At 46.0% G+C, this 19,449-nt stretch overlaps 2 protein-coding genes across 6 annotated transcripts; both read left to right on the top strand.

Annotated features, from left to right (window-relative positions):
- The first annotated feature begins 57 nt into the window (after window positions 1–57).
- fsd1l (fibronectin type III and SPRY domain containing 1-like) lies at window positions 58–14,911 on the top strand. Of its 3 annotated transcripts, XM_084693571.1 has the most exons (14): window positions 58–210; window positions 3,652–3,747; window positions 3,853–3,984; window positions 4,974–5,075; window positions 5,870–5,892; window positions 6,338–6,459; window positions 8,664–8,873; window positions 8,986–9,084; window positions 9,445–9,574; window positions 10,283–10,315; window positions 11,875–11,972; window positions 12,250–12,501; window positions 12,841–12,929; window positions 13,384–14,911. In XM_084693571.1, exons 1-14 carry the CDS (start codon window positions 196–198, stop codon window positions 13,504–13,506), a joined length of 1,524 nt encoding a protein of 507 aa, XP_084549697.1. In that variant the 5' UTR covers window positions 58–195; the 3' UTR covers window positions 13,507–14,911. The 3 variants fall into 3 exon arrangements, with proteins under 3 accessions (XP_084549697.1, XP_084549698.1, XP_084549699.1); XM_084693572.1 differs by lacking the exon at window positions 10,283–10,315; XM_084693573.1 differs by lacking the exons at window positions 58–210; window positions 3,652–3,747; window positions 5,870–5,892.
- A 154-nt stretch (window positions 14,912–15,065) lies between these two features.
- fktn (fukutin) lies at window positions 15,066–18,719 on the top strand. 3 transcript variants are annotated; one of them, XM_084693577.1, is made up of 10 exons: window positions 15,066–15,183; window positions 15,460–15,649; window positions 15,836–15,892; window positions 15,996–16,196; window positions 16,294–16,571; window positions 16,659–16,791; window positions 16,942–17,071; window positions 17,505–17,638; window positions 17,828–17,952; window positions 18,119–18,719. In XM_084693577.1, the coding sequence occupies exons 2-10, from the start codon at window positions 15,548–15,550 to the stop codon at window positions 18,330–18,332; spliced, it is 1,374 nt and encodes a 457-aa protein (XP_084549703.1). In that variant the 5' UTR covers window positions 15,066–15,183; window positions 15,460–15,547; the 3' UTR covers window positions 18,333–18,719. The 3 variants fall into 3 exon arrangements, with proteins under 3 accessions (XP_084549703.1, XP_084549704.1, XP_084549705.1); XM_084693578.1 differs by having other exon boundaries at window positions 15,129–15,302; XM_084693579.1 differs by having other exon boundaries at window positions 15,130–15,415; window positions 15,594–15,649.
- The last annotated feature ends 730 nt before the right edge of the window (window positions 18,720–19,449 follow it).

Genomic DNA, 19,449 nt, shown 5'->3' with positions numbered 1-19,449 from the left:
GGGCCAATGGGGGGCAGCAAATCGCATCGTGTTTGTTCTTCCAGTCCGCCTCGCACATTTCTGAGGGGCACAGGGAAGAACCATTGCGCATGTTTGTTATGCTCCGCTATCCGTTGGTGTAATCGTCTTCCTCTGTGGGGAAACTTGGCCTGCCTATGAATTGGATTTGATTACATTTGTGTTTCTGTCCTCGGTATGGACTCTCAAAAAGTAAGTGCATTCGGTATATCTATCTCGAAATGATATGGATTGTCATCACTCCTCTGTCGACCCAAGAAATGGGAAGAGTAGTGCATTAAAGCTTGCAATATTGTATCGAGCTTGAAAGCTGTTCATTCGTCAAGTCAGCTGCTTGTAGTTTAGTCTGGCGGTTGTGATATTATTCCCGGAATATTTATCCAGACGGTGTGCCATTTGTTTATAATGATTGTGATTACTTCAGATTATCTGGCTGTGCGATTGAAGCGGAAGAAAGACTGCCTTGTGCCTCTCCGTTGCACCTGCCTCGCCACACAAAATGTAACCAGTGGAACTGTGCCTAGATAATCCCCTTCACTAACGAAATAGTGATAATGACCTGTCATGCAAATACATGATATTCAGATACAGTAATGCTAGGACTAGTAGACCACAGACACTTCAGGCTACTGTTTGTTATGCCAGCAGGTGTCAAGTGTCCCTCTGCCAGTTCATAGGCTACTGCCGCTATTTATCATTAAATATAATTTGTTGTGGCTTTCAAACAGTTTATTGGGGTGCAAAATGTATTGAAAGCTAAAACGACACACAACAGCCTCATGAAGAAGCGGCAGATTCGAGAACAGACAGTTTATTTAGCTGCCTTTAGTTATCACGGTTTCTTAGTTTCTTCAAGCAGTTCTTGTAATTTGTTCACTGGATACAAAAGCTACACAGGGGAAGAATCCGCAGCTGTGCTTTCTGTTCAAAACAAAATGATATTGACCAAACATCAGAGAGAGAGGGAGGTCATTCTTCAATGGCACAAGCCTATTCACTGTGAAAGGAGTGACATCATCCCGAAAGACGAGCCAATGACACCCAAGTTGTGAAACCAGAAGGGAGAGGAGAGCTAGAATATGTTAGAGGCTCAGACAGACAGCAGCATGTGTGCATTACACTCCATTTCCTGATTAATCTGATGAGCCTCTTCGACTAAAGTGTCACTTTCTCAAGGGCAATTTCAAGAGATGACCAACAGAACAAGTTAGCTGATCTGTTTCCCATGCTACACAACGTCAAGTAACCCCCCCCCACATGGGAGATAACACTAAGCAGGCCTACACTTACATTTTGGACATTTGCACGGATACTATTTTAATGTGGAGTATTTGGCTGATCGGAGAGCTTACGGAAATAGAATCAGGGACCAGCGGGCCAGGCTAGCCTTTCGTTTGTGTGCACACTGCTTGTGTTCATAAACTCTTTCTCCATGGTTACAGTATCCAGCAGAAGAAGTTGCCCACCAGCCACGGTGTTAGAAAGGCTGGCTTTGCAGGACGAGGGGAGCATGCCAAAGTTGTAAATCAACATCTCATGCGACGGATATCCTTTTGGGGGACATTTTAAAGTCAGAAAAGTCCTGTTCAATAATGTCATTGAGGCGTCAGAGGCTGAATTGAGGAGCTCCACTGACCGTCACGTACAGAGAGGACTCAGCGTTGGCTCAGTAATTGGCTCCTGAGAATAGTACTGTAGGCCTTAAGTCTTCTGAAACTCCTCCCTTACTTGCGTACGGGGGCATGTGCAAGCCGCTATGCCACATCATGCATGTTATGTAACCTGGTTAATCTCACTGGAGACTGCTTCCAATTAGCACTCGGTTGGTTCGGCGAAACGAACGCGACGTGTCTGTGTTTCAATACGACGGCTGTCATAGCTTGAGGACCGCCCTACATGCGCTTGACGTCTCAACATCAACTTTGCTTTGGTCCACAGCTTCCATGAGACGGGGGGGCATGGAGGATCTAACTGTGATAGAGGAATATCAGCTCACATTAAACAGGCCACTCGCTCGGGCTGTAAATGAACATCAGAAATGATGTGTGAACGGTAGCTTTACGGGCAGCCCCTCTCAGGGTAAAGAGTGAAATATGAACGTTGTTGATGATGATGTTGTTGTGTTGTCCCGCAGCTTAAAATAGAAGTGCAGCTTAATCCTGAAAATCTGCCTAATCATCTCCTGTGGCGTGCATGCATGAAGCCCACGGGACATCCGATGTCTAGGGTTAGGCCCGTCCATGATCACATGACATAGTGGACTGTTTAAAGAGCCCCCCCCCCCATGCACAACGAGACACATGTCTTGGTCTATAGGTGGGCACCGACGCCTGCATGAATAATGCACTCACACACTTTACTGTGAGTGCAAACTGTACACTCATGGCTCAACATGTGCAAGGCTAATTAACCTAGATTAAGGGAGGCCACACCCCTTCATGTTGAGTAGGTCTACCGTCTTTTTGTGCCGGAGACATCCGATAGGTCCAGACTGAGGGCTCAGTGGCCTCAGCTCATAGTCCTGATGTCTTTGTCCGCCCCCCCCCCCCCCCCCCCCGCAATCTTTTCAGGTTGTGTTCGTTTTCCCAACAGCCATATTGAAAATAGGTTTCGCGTGACAGTGAAGAGTCATCTCTCTATCACAAACTCCCGTGCTCCCTATCCGTCTCTCTTTCTCTGCATCTTTTTCCCTCGGTTTCTTCCTCGGTTTCTCTGTGTCTGTCGTCCGGTGCTGCTACCATGTTGTCTGTGATAGCACAACAACCACCACGTACAGATGACAGGGCAGGGCGCCAAGCTCTCGTCTTGACCCCCAGAGACGGTAGTAACCACGACAGAGCCCGCTACATTCCAAACAGAGCCGTCGTGAAGTTTCAGCATCGCTTCTTCTTATATAGGCCAGCGTTCAGAGCAGGCCTTAAAGGGGTGACGATGCCATGGCGATGTCGCTCGACTGAAAGATAAATCATGAAATGACTCGGAACCCGATGGAATTGGGTCAGAAATGACAAATGCCTTGTGTATGCCAGCCGACATAGACAATCTTTGTAAAAACTCAAAAGCAAAAAATGTTGGCCTCCACACACCCACCTAAGAATAGCCATGTCTAGAGCAAGTGGACCTATCGCTACCAGGTGTCGAGTTGCTGTCACTGGCAGCCACTCAGGAAACGCTAGGAATAAAGTTCTCCATGTCACGTCTGGCTGCTGAAACTGGCGTGTCTTTGAATCTCGTCAGATATCTCGATCCGATATCTCGTCTCTCATTCCTTAAATCTAGGATCTTGTTTTGGTTTTGAGATTTGGTGTAGTGATTTCTCCCCCCCCCCCCACCCTCTGCACCAAACGTGCTCTGGTTCTTTGTTGGCACCTAATGAGGATAATTACACTGGACTGTTGACAGAAATCAAGTAACACGTTTTGTCAATAGGTTTTCGGTGGTAGACCGTAAAAATTAAATTGAGCTTGGATCAGGATGAAAGACGACCCATTCAACTCCTGCAAATCATGAATGAATTACTTACATAGAAAAACAAGTAGTCTCTTGAAGTACATCTGTCACTGTTTGAATTGTGGTTGTTTTTGTTATGACCAAGATTGTTGTAGACTTTTTATTTTGTCTTTTGTTTTACAGGAGGCCCTACAAAGGATAATCACCACATTGGCAAATAAAAATGAGGAGCTTCACCATTTCATGGAAACATTAAATCACTCCCTGGCTGGTCTCCAGGTAGGAAATGATCCAGTGACACTTCACTGTATCACAGAAATAGCCCTTATTCTGCTAGCCATGATTGGAAGCATCCTAAACCTTTGACATTTTTGCTTGTGGCAGGTCAATTCCAACCAAGTGGTGTCGGACCTCGAAGAGGAATTTGACACACTATTCGCCATCCTGGATGAGATGAAAGAGAGCATGACCAACACCATCAAACAGGAAGCGGCCAGGAAGTCACATGAACTCCAGGTAGCGTAGCAGGAGACGAGTGGGTAGACATGTTGATATGGTTGTTGTTGCAGTGCTTGCCAGTTCGCCACTTGCAGCCTGGGAATCTGTGATGTCACCGTGCTGTTATGGCAGTTCTCTGGCCAACTTGCTAAGTCCACTGAGCAGGAACAAAAAGTGGGTGAAATTAGCCCCAGATAAGAGATAAACCCATACTATGTGGGAGCTCTGGCATCCCGTCTCCCAGCAACTTCAGCCAGCTCACGTTAACTGACAACTGCAAGCTCCAGTTACTGTTTCAAATCTCAAGTCCTCTTGCGGTTCAACGAGGTAAGGATTAGTACACAATGACATTTCTATACCAATAGCTTTCCGACACACCTTAAATGTTCTTAATTTATGTTTTTTTTTTGTGTTGTTGCTTGAGCTCATCCTTTTCCAAAGTCGGTTGGGTACGCCTTGCGTCATGTGTTTGCCTAGCAGGTGCTTCACAAACATGTCTGCACCAGGATCCGCCGTTTTTCTCTGTGCTTTTCCTAGTCTTAGGAACCAGATGGGGAGCTTAGAATCGGATCCATACGATGTTGACTGTCCCCTAGGAGGGACACTGTTCTCTTAAAACACTGTCCACTTCAATGACCTAGTGACTAAGCACAGGCTACAATGCAGGCAGACCGCCAAGCCTGCTCCATAGAAAAGTACACATAACATGTATACACATGTAAGTGTACACAAACTGGACTGAGATTATAATGGCCTTCTAGAGTAGGTTGGATGAGACTCAGTGTTTAAAGTGGTCATGTTGAAACCTGGTCGATATCTCATGTACAAGCCTGATGTTCAAGGGAAGAAATCAAACGTTGCAATTCAGTCCATCGCCCTTCAACGTTCGAGTTTGACCGTTTTGCATAGCGTGTGGGGAATCGATTCGATTGAATCGAACAGGTTTACCACGTCAACAGGGAAAAGGTGGTAACAGAACCCCCTCCTTGTCTTGTGCCCCCCCGCAGAATCAACTCTCGCAGAGCACCAGCGCCCTGGAGAGTGCTGAGGAGTTGCTGGAGTTTGCCAACAACGCCCTGCATATCAAAGACGAGGAGGAGTTTGCCAAGGTAAGCACTTCTGCTCTGGGCTGTGCTAACTGGAGCAGCGCCTCTCTTTTGATGGGGAACAAACAAGTTACGAGATAAGGAAACGGTTTGGATCTCATATCTTTTTATTGCGGTGTCGTGGAGGAAAGGTCAACATTGATTGGAACTGATGGGTATATGACGGCTGCAATGCGATTCGACTGTGGAAGGTAGTTCCTGCTCTTTCCACCCGAGGTAACGCAGGTGAAACTGATAGACTGTAGTTCTGAGAACTACAAAGTTGTTGTTGCTGCAAGGTCATGGTATCATAACATCTCAAATGATCTCAAAAGGAACCTATTGGTACTATACAATAGGGTTGATTCCTGACTACTCTCTGAATTGACCAAAAATATGTATACAGCAACTCAATATGTACAAATGCTGTGTCCGTCTTTCCTCTTTTTCACTGGAATTTATAAACATGCATTTGATGTTAACAATACTTTCTATAATTGTCATAAAGCAATGTGCTTAATACTTCTGAATGGCAACCCAAGCAAATTCTAATAGGGTGTTATAAACTCTGCATGTCAACAACTATCACATTGTTGTTGATCACTAATGCCTACCCCATCTTCCCAATCTCTCTGGGCGTGTGTGTGCGTGCGTGTGGGTGTGTGGGTGTGTGTGTGTGTGCGACTCAGCCACTAAACAGCTTCATGCCAACCCCCACCTGCATGGCTGTACTAACGGTTTCCTATTCTTCTTTCTCCTCCTTATCCTCCTCCTCCTCTTCCTCCCTCTTTGTCCTCCTCCTCCCCACCCCTCCAAAGGCTGCCAAGCAGATCAAAGATAGGTACGGTATACTTTTCCCATCTCGCTACCTTGAGAGGCATTTTTCTTTTGGGTGCAGTCTTTTTTTTGTGATCGTTACTGTCCTGTAGTTCTGCATGTTGTTGATTTCTACAGTAGAGATACTTGTGTGTGACTAGAGAGATGAGTAAAGTGTGCCTTTATGTTCCCATCAAAAGAACCAACATTTAACCTAGTTATAGTCCATTTTGTTTTAGAGAATTTTCCATAGAGACTGGATGTTTCTTTACTAGATGTTTCTTTGTGTAGCCTAGTTGTAAGCATAGTCTGTGTGGATTTGTTGTGATTTTCTTCCTGGTTGATTACCATTGTTGGTGGGAACGAGCCTGGGAGTCTCATAGAATGCATGCTGGGTAGTGTAGGCCGCCCAGCGCATGTGGTCCAGTGTATCCCTGTGGGAGGTCTAACTGGGCTGATCTCTCCTCCAGGGTGACCATGGCCCCTGCCTTCCGCCTGACCATGAAGCCCAAGGCCACAGACAGCATGACCCACCTGATGGTCGACTTCTCCCAGGAGAGGTTGTTTCTCCAGGACCTCCAGTTTCTGCCCGGTACAGATGCACCCAGCCCCTAAAGCACAAACGTCCACGACGCCATCGTCTTGAGCCAGTCAGTGTAAAGGGGTATTTGATAGGTCGTCGTGGAGCTTCGGGAGGAGTCTTCCTCCTCGGTTGCGTCCAATCATTTACATTTAGTCATTTAGCAGACGCTCTCATCCAGAGCGACTTACAGTAAGTACAGGGACATTCCCCCGAGGACCTTGCCCAAGGACACAACGGCACGGCATCGATCCGGCAACCTTCTGATTACTAGCCCAACTCCCTCACCGCTCAGCCATCTGACCATCGGTGTGGCACGGAACGGTTTTTGAGCGGGACTCTCTCTGACAGAGCTCCGTGTCTGGAGAGGGTCATCTGCCAGCTGTCACTCCCAGTCAGGAACGAGGGAGGAACGGATTGTTCACTTGTCCGTGCTCAAGAGCTACATTGGCCAACACACGGTGACAAGGCTCAAACCCCACATCCTAACCCTTTTCCTCAGAAGCAACGCTGTGTCAGCGGGGTCCACCGAGACTGGACATCATCAGTCATCAAAGGGGCTCATTGCATTCCATCCCAGTGCTAAGCTTCACTGTCGGAGGCACGACGCCAAATTATAATCTAACGTGTTGTGAACGTCCGCTCCATCGGACTTCGTTCCGGCAAATATGAGGCGTCGTGCACATTCCTACCCAGACCCCCCCCACCCCCTCCCCCAGTGTTGTGTCATAGACGGTCCCGGAGGCTCTTTGCTTAGCACAGGGCCACAGATGCCTCGAGCTGGGCACTCAACAAAGGCTAAAAATAACCTGCACAAGAACAAAGTCTCCAGGACACGGACCTAAGTCCTTTGTCAGGTTAAAGGAGGGTTCTGCTTTAGGAGATACTGCGGTAGAGATATCGTCATAATCCTTTAAGCACTGGTGTCGTTACATTTCCAGTGTAGGTTTAGATGCTGGGTGAGGATTTACCTTAACGGGGCTCTGCGCTGTTCTGCTCAAAGAGCTGTGGAAGAAGAACAGTGTGTGTGTGTGTGTGTGTACACGTGTACGTGTGTGTGTTCTACATAACGATGCAGTCTGGGACGGCACCGTGTTCTCTCTCTCTCTCTCTCTCTCTCTCTCTCTCTCTCTCTCTCTCTCTCTCTCTCTCGCTTGAAGCCAGTGGTTGTACGCACTGAGGCGTGTGAGCTGGGCTGAAGGCTCAGTCCTCCTCGGAGTCTTCAAAACGTAGAGAGAAACAGTCGAATATCAAGCTTGTCAGACCAGACTAACTGTGTTCCTGTGGCAGTGCAGTTCGGTCGAATACGGAGCGACCTCTCAGGGTTTTCCAGGACAACGTTGTGGCTGAACAAATATAGAAGGAAGGACTTAGGCCTGACCTTACTCACCTTAAGACAATATATCGTAGGATGGATTTTGGTTACAGCTCGTTATATGAGAAGGGTGACAGCTGATCGTATTGGTCTTTTTTTAACGATTTGACGATTCACTTTGGCAATGATTATAAGAGCACCCTGGCAAAACCTACAGTACGTTCTGTGGAAATTCAAATCAATTTGATTCGTATTGCTCTTTTTCACAGAGGGCTTCACACACGGGCATAGAACTCCACCTACATCTCAAAGATTCCGTGTTTTTGCTGGGGGTGTTGGAGGACGTGGCCCCTTGGCCGTCCGAGGGCCCCCCGGGGGACGCTGAAATACAAAGGGGCCTCCGAGGCCATTCATCAGCCAAACACTAGGGCGGTTCACTGGCTTCATCGCCTTGGCAACTGCAACTCAAGTAGTCCCAGAAGAAGAGGCTGATGTTCATTGTTTACTTTTGAAATAAGAGGGTGGAAGAAGGGTTTGTGGGAATGTGAAAACTTGAGGAAGTGAGTTCAGGAGTGCGTTTGCGGGACAGCTCTAGTCTCGAGTGCTCTAACGGTTCACCGTCAAACGTCTTGTACGCTCAATTTGCGGAAGGCTGCTGTTTGTGATCTAGAGGATTAATCAATGGTTGCGCAGTCACCCACAACACCGCAGCGTACCACCTGCTACACAGTTATGTTTCCACTGTCATATTAATAAGTCATATGTCACACACGCTTTTTATACTCTCTACCCTTCTGCTTTCTCTCCTGACCAACCCTTCCCCCCCCCCCCCTCCCTTTGTCAAAAAGTTTTTCCATGCAACCGTTTCAAGAAATAACACACTTTTTTTTACTCCCTCCAGTCCCTCGGGCTCCAGAATTGGACGCCCAGGACTGCCAGGTGTCAGACAACACCGTCACGGTGGCCTGGAGAATGCCGGTGGAGGACAGCAAGATCGACCACTTCATCCTGGAGTACCGGAAGACCAGCCACGAGGGGCTTCCCCGGGTCAAAGATGAGCACTGCTGGGAGGCGGTGGACAACATCAAGTCCACAGAGTACACATTGCCAGGTATCTGAAGACTCGTTCTCCCTCGACGTGCGCTACGCCGAGTTGGAGCTCGTTTGGGTGCGTCTCGAACCGACCGTTTCTGACCAGGTGTTTGAATTGCGCCTCCCTCCAGATTTGAAGTTCGACTCCAAGTACATGAACTTCCGGGTACGAGCATGTAACAAGGCAGCCGCAGGGGAGTACTCTGATCCCATCACCTTAGAAACCAAAGGTAAATGTGTTCAATGATCATTACTAAATGATATCCTTATAGTTTTATTTTATTTTATTTTATTTTTTTTGGGGGGGGGGGTTGTTGCTATGTTTCATGTTGTGAGTTAAACGGTGGTTTGCAAAAAGCCTCGAAAGACAGGAAATTCCAATGACCACCACGGCCCCAACGCGATGTGAAATAGCGGAAATATTATTACCGCCGCGTCTATACATATCTGCTGTAACATCATATTAAACATGATAATAAATAACACGCATACATATAGTGTCTGGAGTGTATGTTTTGTTGATGTCCGTTTTCAAAACAACGAATGCGACTTTGGCTGTGTTCAACCTGCTGCATCTCTCCCTCCACTAGCTTTCAACTTCGGTTTTGATTCCTCCTCATCCCACCTGAACTTGAAGGTGGAGGACGGGAGTGTGGAGTGGGACCCCCAGGGAGGCAAGGGCCTGGACAGCAAGGTCAAGGGCAAGGAGAACAAGGGCAGGTAGGCACTCGGGCATGGACCTCGTCTCAAATTCAGGTGACAGGGAGTCCGGTGGCTGAGTGGTTAGGGCATTGGGCTAGTAATCTGAAGGTTGCCAGTTCGATTCCTGGCTGGGGCACATGATGTTGTGTCCTTGGGCAAGGTACCTCACCCTACTTGCCTCGGGGAGAATGTCCCTGTACTTCGCTCTGGATAAGAGCGTCTGCTAAATGATTAAATGTAAGTCCCAAGCCTCATGGACGTGATGATCTGAAGGAATTTTGACAGTTATAATCCAATTCTGATTACATTCCAACTTGACCTCTGCTCTCTTTTGTGGTATTGCTACTGTATTGGTTTTACCTGTCTAATAAACTCAGATCTTCCCACACTTAGGTTTTCAGAGTAGGGCTTTGGTTGAAAAAATGATTTGACATAGTAAGAACTCTTGTGTCCAGAGGATCAGATCACAGCTCAGTGTTTTCATGAATTATTGAAAGCCTTTGTCTTTCCTGTGCTTCTGAGCAACCTATTATTATTATTATTATTATTATTATTATTATTATTACCACCTGAGACAGAAAATATCAAAGTACATTCCAGAAAATGCGTTTCAGTTTGGATTTTGCTCAGGACTTATCATGTTCCACAGCAAGGTTAAACCTCTTTGTGTGCCTGCCACAAAGTGCTTTTTATTTTTAACCAGTTCCTTTCATTTGTTTTTGACAGTGCACATCTTACCAATCTGAAGAACATGTCAAGGTGATCCTGTGCCCCTTAGTCTCAGGGTGTAGTTTAACTTTAGGCATTAGGTAGATGGTGCCTAGAGTTACTTTGTCTCCAACAGATGCTTAAGCTGTTCCAGCCATCAAGTCTTGTCTGGGTCGTTACACTTCACAGACCTTTTCAGCAAATACAAGTGTTTGCTCTCTGTGTCTGTGTGTGGAACTCCCTGAACATGACTTGATATTGAGATGTAGTTTGGTTTCTGTGTGTGACTGATGTTACAGTAGTTATTTACCGATGGAGATGTTTCTTTCGGAAACACCCAACAACAACAAAGATTTGGTCCGAAAAGATGAAATGCTTGGACGAAGCATACCAACATAAAAAAACCTCCATCTGTAACTGACCCCTGTCCTAATTCTTTCTCTCTCTTAAAGGATGTATTCCTCTTTTTTTCTTCTTTCCCTTTCTAAGAAATGGTGACAAAGATATCCTTAATCCTTAGATGAAATATCGCTTTAGATATTATAGTGTACCAGCATGTAATCTGTTTTTTTTTTCACTAATCTTTCCTTGCTTTCAAAACAATTTTTCTTGGTGAGTAAAAATTCAGTCGACAAAATGGTAGTTAGTATGATCCATGCCTGTCCATTCACTCATTCAAATTCACTTCCACTTACTCGACACATCAATTTTTGTCATTCACAAATTTGTATTCATATCAAAAACACTAGCATATCCAAGAGAAACCCTACCCGACAAAAACTCAATTCAGGGAGGTAGCACCACCTGCACTAGCCCTCTCTCCCCCAAGAGTCTGTAACTAGGCCTCGCTCACTCGCTCTGAAAAATCAATACATTTCTGGGATATTTTGCGGGAGACTTCCAGAACATCTGGAAGGGATGGGATGTCTGCGCCCTACCTAGAGCTGACCAAGCCTTATGTGTATAAGGCCATCCTATTGGTTGAGTCCCATGGCTTGGCGCGTTTTGCCAGCTATTCCAATATCCTTGTATACCGTACATCCATACAGCACGTTGTGAATTTGGGCTGATGTGTGTGTGTGTGTGTGAGTGCTGGGGTACAATCTCCATCTCTCCACAACTGATGCCATATTGCTGGCCCACATTTCTCTTGAGAAAGCAACCATTTCCTTGGGTAACCATTTTGTCTCCTGGGAGGACACAGTTCATGTGTTTGGTTTCTGTCCCCAAACTGAAGAGACTTCCTAGTCCTGTGCAGAGGCCTTAGAACAGATTCTTTGAGTTTTGTTTCATGTCAGGAGTAGCCTAGTACCCTCAACAATATAAGTCTAAGCAAAACGGTGAGGAATATGTTCAGTTTGTTACCATTTCTTCCTCATTGGCTTCTCTATCACTCTGTGTCTGGCACTAATTTTCAGTGAGCTTTCCTACAGACTTTGACTTTCTATCGCTGAGTTAATTGCACCGTTCGGCCATTTTGCATCGCATTTGCATTGTGTCATCAGCAGCACCCGTGGCATTTGTTGTTGTGTGCTCCTAACCTGGGCCTCCCCATGTAGCCATGCGTCTGTTCTGTTGGATGGTGAGCATGTGTGTCCTGTCCTCTCCAGAAGTGGAACTCCGTCTCCCAAGAGAACGTCAGTGACACGCTCTCCGGCCATGAGGGGCGGCCGAGACCGCTTCACAGGAGAGTCCTACACTGTATTAGGTAAACACTACCACCCCCCTCCCCCAACCCCCACCCCCACACACAGACACACGCACACAACTACCTTAGAGTATGCAAACAAGTCTAATTTGACTAAAATAACACATGAACCCGTCGAAATAATACCACACCCACAAAGTATCACCCAAACACCGGTGCCAGTACAAAATGTTTTGACTCATGACTCACCTACTGTTTCTGTAGCCGTGTACACTATCTATGTTTTACACTGTGCTGACAGCAGCGATAACTGTATACCCTCCACACCCTGTTCCAGGTGACACCGGCATGGATGGTGGTCAGCACTACTGGGAAGTCAAGGCCCTCAAGGACTGCAAGTCCTATAGCGTGGGCCTGGCGTACAGGAACCTGGGCAAGTTCGACCAGCTGGGGAAGACCAACACCACGTGGTGCCTCCATGTGAACAACTGGCTGCAGACCTCCTTTGCCGCCAAGCACAACAACAAGGCCAAGAGCTTGGATGTCCCCGTTCCAGACCGCGTAGGAGTCTACTGTGACATGGACAGTGGTGGGTCGATATTCAAGATAAGACTCCTGCCCGCTGGTCAGCTAGTCTTAAAAGCCTACCGACCACTGTAGCCCCTAACTTGGTGTAGTGGTGTGTTTTACAGGGAATACTATAGCTCTCAGGTGACTGGAAGGCCTGGAACATGCACAGGTCATTGGATCTCGGCATATCCAATGACAGTCATTAGCATCCCCCAGGAAATTGCTGGAGAGGAGAACGAACCAGGCTTTGCTTGAACTCTGCGGCTCAAATGGCACTCTTTTCATCTCTGTCTTTGCGTTGATAATGATGAAGCAGTCGCATTGTCCTGAACTTTGTGTGATCTCTTTCTGTCCACAGGACAACTCTCCTTTTACAATGCCGAAACGAAACAGTTGGTCCACACTTTTAAGGCTAGGTTTAGTCAACCCGTTGTACCTGCCTTTATGGTAAGTTGTGTAACGCAGTCGTTTCTTTTATACATAACGTGTACGATAAACTCACTCATTTTTATAAAGTCTATTGTAGAGATAAAACATGAGACAAACTATTAAAACGTGCATCTGTTTATGTTAACTGCAAACACATTGCCAGATGTGGCGGGAACAGGTGAAGCATTGAAGTTGTGTCCTGTAATCAGGAAACATGGCCTTCCACAGGAACCATGTTCACTGGGCGTCCACTGACAATGCGCTGCTCGTGACAGCAGTATCGCTGTAATCTCCTCACCCTGGAAGACCTGCCATCTTAACTGCTTTATGTGTTTAGAGCTCAAGGCCACGGGTCTCAGGTTAATCGCCTGGAATTGCCCAACACGGCTTTTCTCTTTCGTCAGGTGTCGTATTCTTGCAGTTCTCGCTCTCTTCAGCATTTGTTTTGTCTTTTTTCCCCTTTCTTTTCAAGGTGTGGTGTGGAGGGCTGAGCCTGTCCACTGGTCTGCAGGTCCCCAGTGCAATTAAGAGCCTCCAGAAAACCGAGAACGGTTTAGGAGGTTCAAACAGCAGCCTCAACAGCATGCCCCAGTAGCCTACGGTCATCGACGAACTCGCTTCCTGCTTCCCGCCCCACCCCCCCCCCCCCCCCCCGTGCAAGTACCGACCCTCTCCGGTCTGCCTACCATGACCGCGGCTCTGCGTGACGCAGGAGAAACTGCACCGTGTGAGGCCACGTGGATCCCAACGAAAACGAGACTCCAGCTCTTAGAGGAACGAGCACCCCCTTTCAATTTCATATCGGGAATGCTAGTTGCTTTATCAGGGATAAGATGAGTAGATGAGTGCGCTTTTCCTTCCTTGTTTTAGTTTGAATGCCGACTTTTGTATCTGTCTCTGGAGTGGGTGTGTTTTGCCATGAAACACTATGTATATTACCAGCTGGCAATTGTATAAACGTGTGTGTGTGTGTGTGTATGTGTGCGTGCGCGCGCGCCTTTTTATGTATATTGCCGCCGTATGTGTATGACTAGTGTGAATGGCTCATACTTCGCCCTCTAATTGACGGATCTTGTTCAAACGTTCTATTTCAGTGTGCTACTGAACGTCCGTTTTTGAAGCAAAACTGCAGGTTTACGCTGAAGTAGACTCACTTAAATAACGGAGGACTTTTGCACAGTGTACTGTATGATATCTAGTGCTGCTTTTGATGCACCCCTTTCTTATAGTTTTTCACATGTTCTGCCTCTAACACTGCATGTTAGACTAGGCTAGGACTGACGAATCATGTGACCCTGGATGTCTGACCCATTTAATCTGTGATTATTAAATATTGTGTGATCTTATTCATGTCTGCTCTTGAGGTTATGCCCTTAAACCATTAATATATCTCAATATATTAGGAACTGGTACAGCTTTACACAGCTAACTGTGGTGACAATAATCTGTTGGAAAGAAATGTCATTAAAAACCACCAAAGATTTTCCTTTTGTTATGATATATATTTTTAAAACAAGGGAAATACTGTGTATATTCTGCCACCTGCTGTCCAGATGATACGTTTGCAAAAGTATGGAATCCAAATGGTCATGTTTATTTTTCGCTTCAAGGTTTTTAATGCCTGATTTAGTCATACAATTTAATTTCAATAGTTTTATTTGGTATGTCACTTCCGTATTTTCACAATAGTCTGTTTGTCATTAAACTTTAGTTAAGTAAGTACCAAGCAATACGGGTTATCTAATTTACCTTAAATGTGGGCTTAACTGTCTCTTTTCTTCTGTTTTTCCATTTTCTACCGTTTCCATGCTGCTGTAACCTGTGTTGGGCCATTAAGAAAATGTCTCTATGTCCTTTTGTCGATATGGGCCAATCTCTTGTTCATAAATCCTTTTTTTGTGAAACTCTTCCTCTGCGTGACTTCTCATAATATGATACATATTATGTATTATATTATAAACATTGTGTTCTGACCAGTGAAAATAAACCTTTCATCCATACTTTTTTTGGTAGTCATTGTCAAATCAACCTCATCAGCCTTCTAGGTTTACACAATTGAATCGTCTTAATTTGTAACTGTTTTACTGAACACAAAACATGAAAACATTTAATGAAAATATAAATAAATATTTCACCCTCCAATCCAGCAGGTGACGTTAGATAGCTTTCGTGATACGTTTTTCCTGTGTCGGCCATGCGCGTTGGTTCCTTGACTCCCCCTGCAGCAGTGTGTTGTTTTTAGAAGATGCTAATGGAACTGATGGAAATTCATGTAACATTCTTTAATTTATCTCAAGTATTCTTTTGTACGGATTATTGGTCATCTACGTAAACGTAGCGGTTGATATCTCTCAAGATGGCGTTTTCATAACTGTTCCATCGCGTAACCCGGTAGCAAAGCAATCTTATTTGCTTGACTAGCAATTGGCCCGTTACCTATAATTGTTTTCATTCATTTTCCCTAGTTAAAATAGCTGAAAGCGTGGACGTCACTTTGTTTGAACGTAAGGGAAAATTATTTTGTAATCTGCACCTTTTCTCCACCCAGAGTTCTCATCAAATGAACATGGTTAGTGCTGGTCCATCTGACCAGCACCATCAAAACGAAGATCAAGAAAAGCGACTAAAGAGAACTAATGCCTCGACTGAACAAAACACTGGTGCTTGCCCTTCTCATTGCAGCCAGTTCGGTATTCCTTTTATTCCAACTTTATTATTACAGGCAGTATGTTTCTAAGGTGAGTTAACGACATGGATGACATAAACCCTCTATAACGATTTGTTCCAGTTTGTAGCATAGTCACTCATAGCACCTGTATTCACTGTTTGTCCAGTATGAAACACATACATCATAACTAAACATGATGTGCCTTTGTACAATCCCAACAGTCAGAATGATTGCTGATTTTTTTTCTCACTTCTAGAGTGGTCCACACATCCTAAGTCGGAGTGGTCATCTATCAGCAAATGATGTCCAATGGGTAAGTATTTTGGGGTATATTGTCTAAATTAGAACAGTCCAAAAAACGCGAAACGCTGACATGATTGCTCTGTGATGTGGGTTATGGTGATCCCTGAGCACAGCAGGTGGTGAAAAAGTTCCTGGCCCTGGTGAACAAATACAACATGCCAGTGTTCCTGGCCGACACAGCAGGCCTGGCTCTCCTCTCCCAGGACTCCATGCTGCTGAAGGACAGCCTGGTCAGAGAGCCCCACTGCACCTTCCTCTGCACCGGCCGAGAGTTCACCACCTTCGCCTTGTTCAGCAATCTCTGGAAGTATGACGTAAGCGAGCGCATCCTATGTGTTTTCGTGTACCGCTTTCGTATTTGAGGGGAATGTGGGGGAATAAGACGTTTGGTTTTCTGCGTTTCGCGAGCAGCCTGGTTTGGTGGCGGCAGCCGAGGAGCGAGGATTCGATCTGCTGGAGGTGCGAGGGAAGGACCCTCGCCTCGTCAGCATGGACGATCTGTCGGGGAAAGAGATCCCCCTCCACTTCCTGTTCCACTTCCAAGGTCACGTGATCCACGTCGTGGTCCTGTACGAGCGCAGTGGGAACTACCTGTGGCACGGCCCGCTGCGGCTCAAACCCAACGCAGACCGGACGCTCGCCCCGTTCAGGAAGCTTGACTATGGCCGCCACGCGGGAGCCTATGACAGGTAGATATCCCCGTCAAGACACAAAATGGCGAACTCCGCTGCAGGTTACTGAGGGGGAAAACGTCCCTGGGTGGCTTTGGGTTCCAGGCCGGAGCTGGTGCTGACTGCTTTGGACGGGCTTGACGTCCGGATACCGCGGAACATCTCCCGTTTCCTGAGAGAGCACTCCCAGGCCCGCTTCCTGGAGTGCAGGCACAGGGAGTCTCGCGCCTTCTTTCAGGTTGGACCCCTCTCTTTCTCTATTCTCTCAACCACTCGATCTCCTCCCTCTCTCCCGCTCGCGCTCTCTCGGTCTCGCTCGCTCGCTCTCTCTCTCTCTGATCTTCATCTGGACTCCATGCCTAAGCGTTTCTTCCTGCTGGTTGACCAGATGTACCCAGACGACACCTCTCCAGAAGCCATGGACTTCAGGATGAAGGCCAAGAGCCTCCTGTATCTGGCAGCCAGGACCCTCACTGCCCTGGGGGTGCCATTCTGGCTGAGTAGTGGCACTTGCCTGGGTAGGAGAACCATTTGCATGTACCCACAGAAGTGCATCGAGACACCAATGCTAGGGTCATATACACAAACTGTATCTTCACTGTATCTGTGTCTTGTGAATGACGTGCATCCCAATTTCCCTCCAAAGTCCCTACTGTGATTACAGATGGCGAGGGGGGAAAGCAGCATTAACAATGATAATCATTTGTTAATTTAGCAGATGCTTTCATCAAAATTGTTTTACAAAATGGGGGAATTTAAACATGCAACATGATCTGCAGTTAAATGCTCTAAACACACTGAGCTAAACCTAACCCCCCCAGTGTTTACACATTGGTTAGATTCTTCTTACTTCCAATCGGTTTCCTCGGTTGGCTGTCTGATCTACTAACAAGGCCAATTGGTAGTTTTGGGCTCTTGAAGGCTAATCACGATGTCACTTCCCCCCTACAGGCTGGTTTCGACAGTGCAATATTATTCCCTACAGCAAGGATGTGGATCTGGGAATCTGGATCAAAGACTACAGATATGATATCACCTCAGCATTTCAAAAGGCTGGGCTTCCATTAAAGCACAAATTTGGAAAGGTAAAGGACATTTCTATTAATCCGCTGGGACTGGTTATGAGGGATGATGAAGAGCGACACCTTTTTTTACTCTGTCTTAATCTCCCTCCTCTCTCCTTCTTTTGTTTCTTCCCACCCCTTCTCTTTCTTCTCTTTCCCTCTTCTCTCTCGCCCCTCTTCTTCTCTACTGTCTTCTTACTCTTTCACAAGGTCGAAGACAGTCTAGAACTCTCTTTCCAGGGCCTGGATGTCAAACTGGACATTTTCTTCTTCTATGAGGAGGGAGACATCATGTGGAATGGAGGAACCCAGGCAAAGAGTGGCAAAAAGTTCAAGTAACTATCACCCTCTCTTAGATGGCGTCTCCATTTCTCGTTTAGTGATCGAGTCGCCTCGCAGGTCACCAACTTAACACGTTTAAGGCCTACGAAGCAGCTTTCGTATAGTGTCGTTGGCTGTTATCCAACATGTGTAACTGATAGAATGCCCTCCTTCTGCTAGGTACGTTTTCCCAAAGTTCAGCCTCTGCTGGACAGAGCTGATGGAACTCCGAGTCCGTGTTCCTTGTGAGACTCTGGACTATGTGGTGGCCAACTATGGGGCCAACTGGAACACGCCGGTCAAAACGTGGGACTGGAAGAGCTCTCCGGCCAACGTGCAGGAGAATGGGGTGTGGCCTGTAAGGGAATGGGATGATGTCATTCAGGTGTATTGAGCGACACACTCCCCAAGATTTTGAAAAAGACTTTGCTTCGTAAAAGCGCTGGTTGGACAGTTCAGACCACCTGTACTTGAGTGTCGTCACAGAACAGTCTCAGTGGGCGACTCAACATATCTGGCTCACATGACATGACGTCACATTCAATGTGAAACCATTTACAGCCTGCCTGCTGTCATGTTATGGTTGGAAATGTGAACATGTACATATAGATCCACTAGGATGCACCAAAGGGCTGTCATCTATTAGACTACTCACAGTTGATAACATGTGTGGAAGAACTATTTCTTGTTACAAGCTAACCACTGACATTTACATATGTGCTCATGTTTTGTTAACTGTTTATTTATTGCTGAATAAAGGCCATGCTTTTTACAGTGCAAACATCTAAATGCTCTTCCTGTCTCCATTTGGCTATTAAGATTTTTTTAAAGTTACTGCTTTACTCCTTTCATTGTGATTCACAGGGTTTGGTCATAAATATGGAGACATTCAAAATTCAACATTCCCCTATCTGGAGTGTTGCAAAAGAAGATTATGCAATCCCAAACTGTCCAATCAATCAGAACCATTTGGTCACATGACTACAGTTTTGAAATCTGTTCCAAGGGTTGTTTTTCCCCTCAATGTCCTTAACATGTGGACTGTGGGAAGCGGTGTGTAACTGTGGCCCCCTTGTTGCGCATCACAAACTCGATCCAGAACACAGCTGTGTCCAGAGGTGTCATTGGTTGGTCAGTTTCATTATGTTTTCTTTGTACCTGGTGAGAAGATGAAAGAGTAATATGACTGTATTGCAAATGGAAGTTTGTTGTAGCATGGTCAATTAAACAAGTGTATGCATTTCAAAACTTGATATGTTGATTAACAGCATCAATTTTCTTGAACCAACAAGACTTATGACTGGTCATTAATGACCGCAATTCCACCAATTCATGTAGATACTGTATTTGTCTATCTATATTCTTTTTTGTCATAGTATAAGAGATGTATTTTTTATTGCGCATAATTGGGTGAATGATATAATTTATGTTCAGATAACTTTCCAATCAGATGCACTGACAGTCAGACTGACTCATTCTTTCAGTCAGTTCAATAAAACGGAGAGTGCTTG

The sequence above is a fragment of the Hypomesus nipponensis genome, chromosome 27, assembly GCF_054491055.1.
Source record: "Hypomesus nipponensis isolate SF chromosome 27, ASM5449105v1, whole genome shotgun sequence".
NCBI lineage: Eukaryota > Metazoa > Chordata > Actinopteri > Osmeriformes > Osmeridae > Hypomesus > Hypomesus nipponensis.
This window is presented reverse-complemented; position numbering and strand designations above follow the sequence as displayed.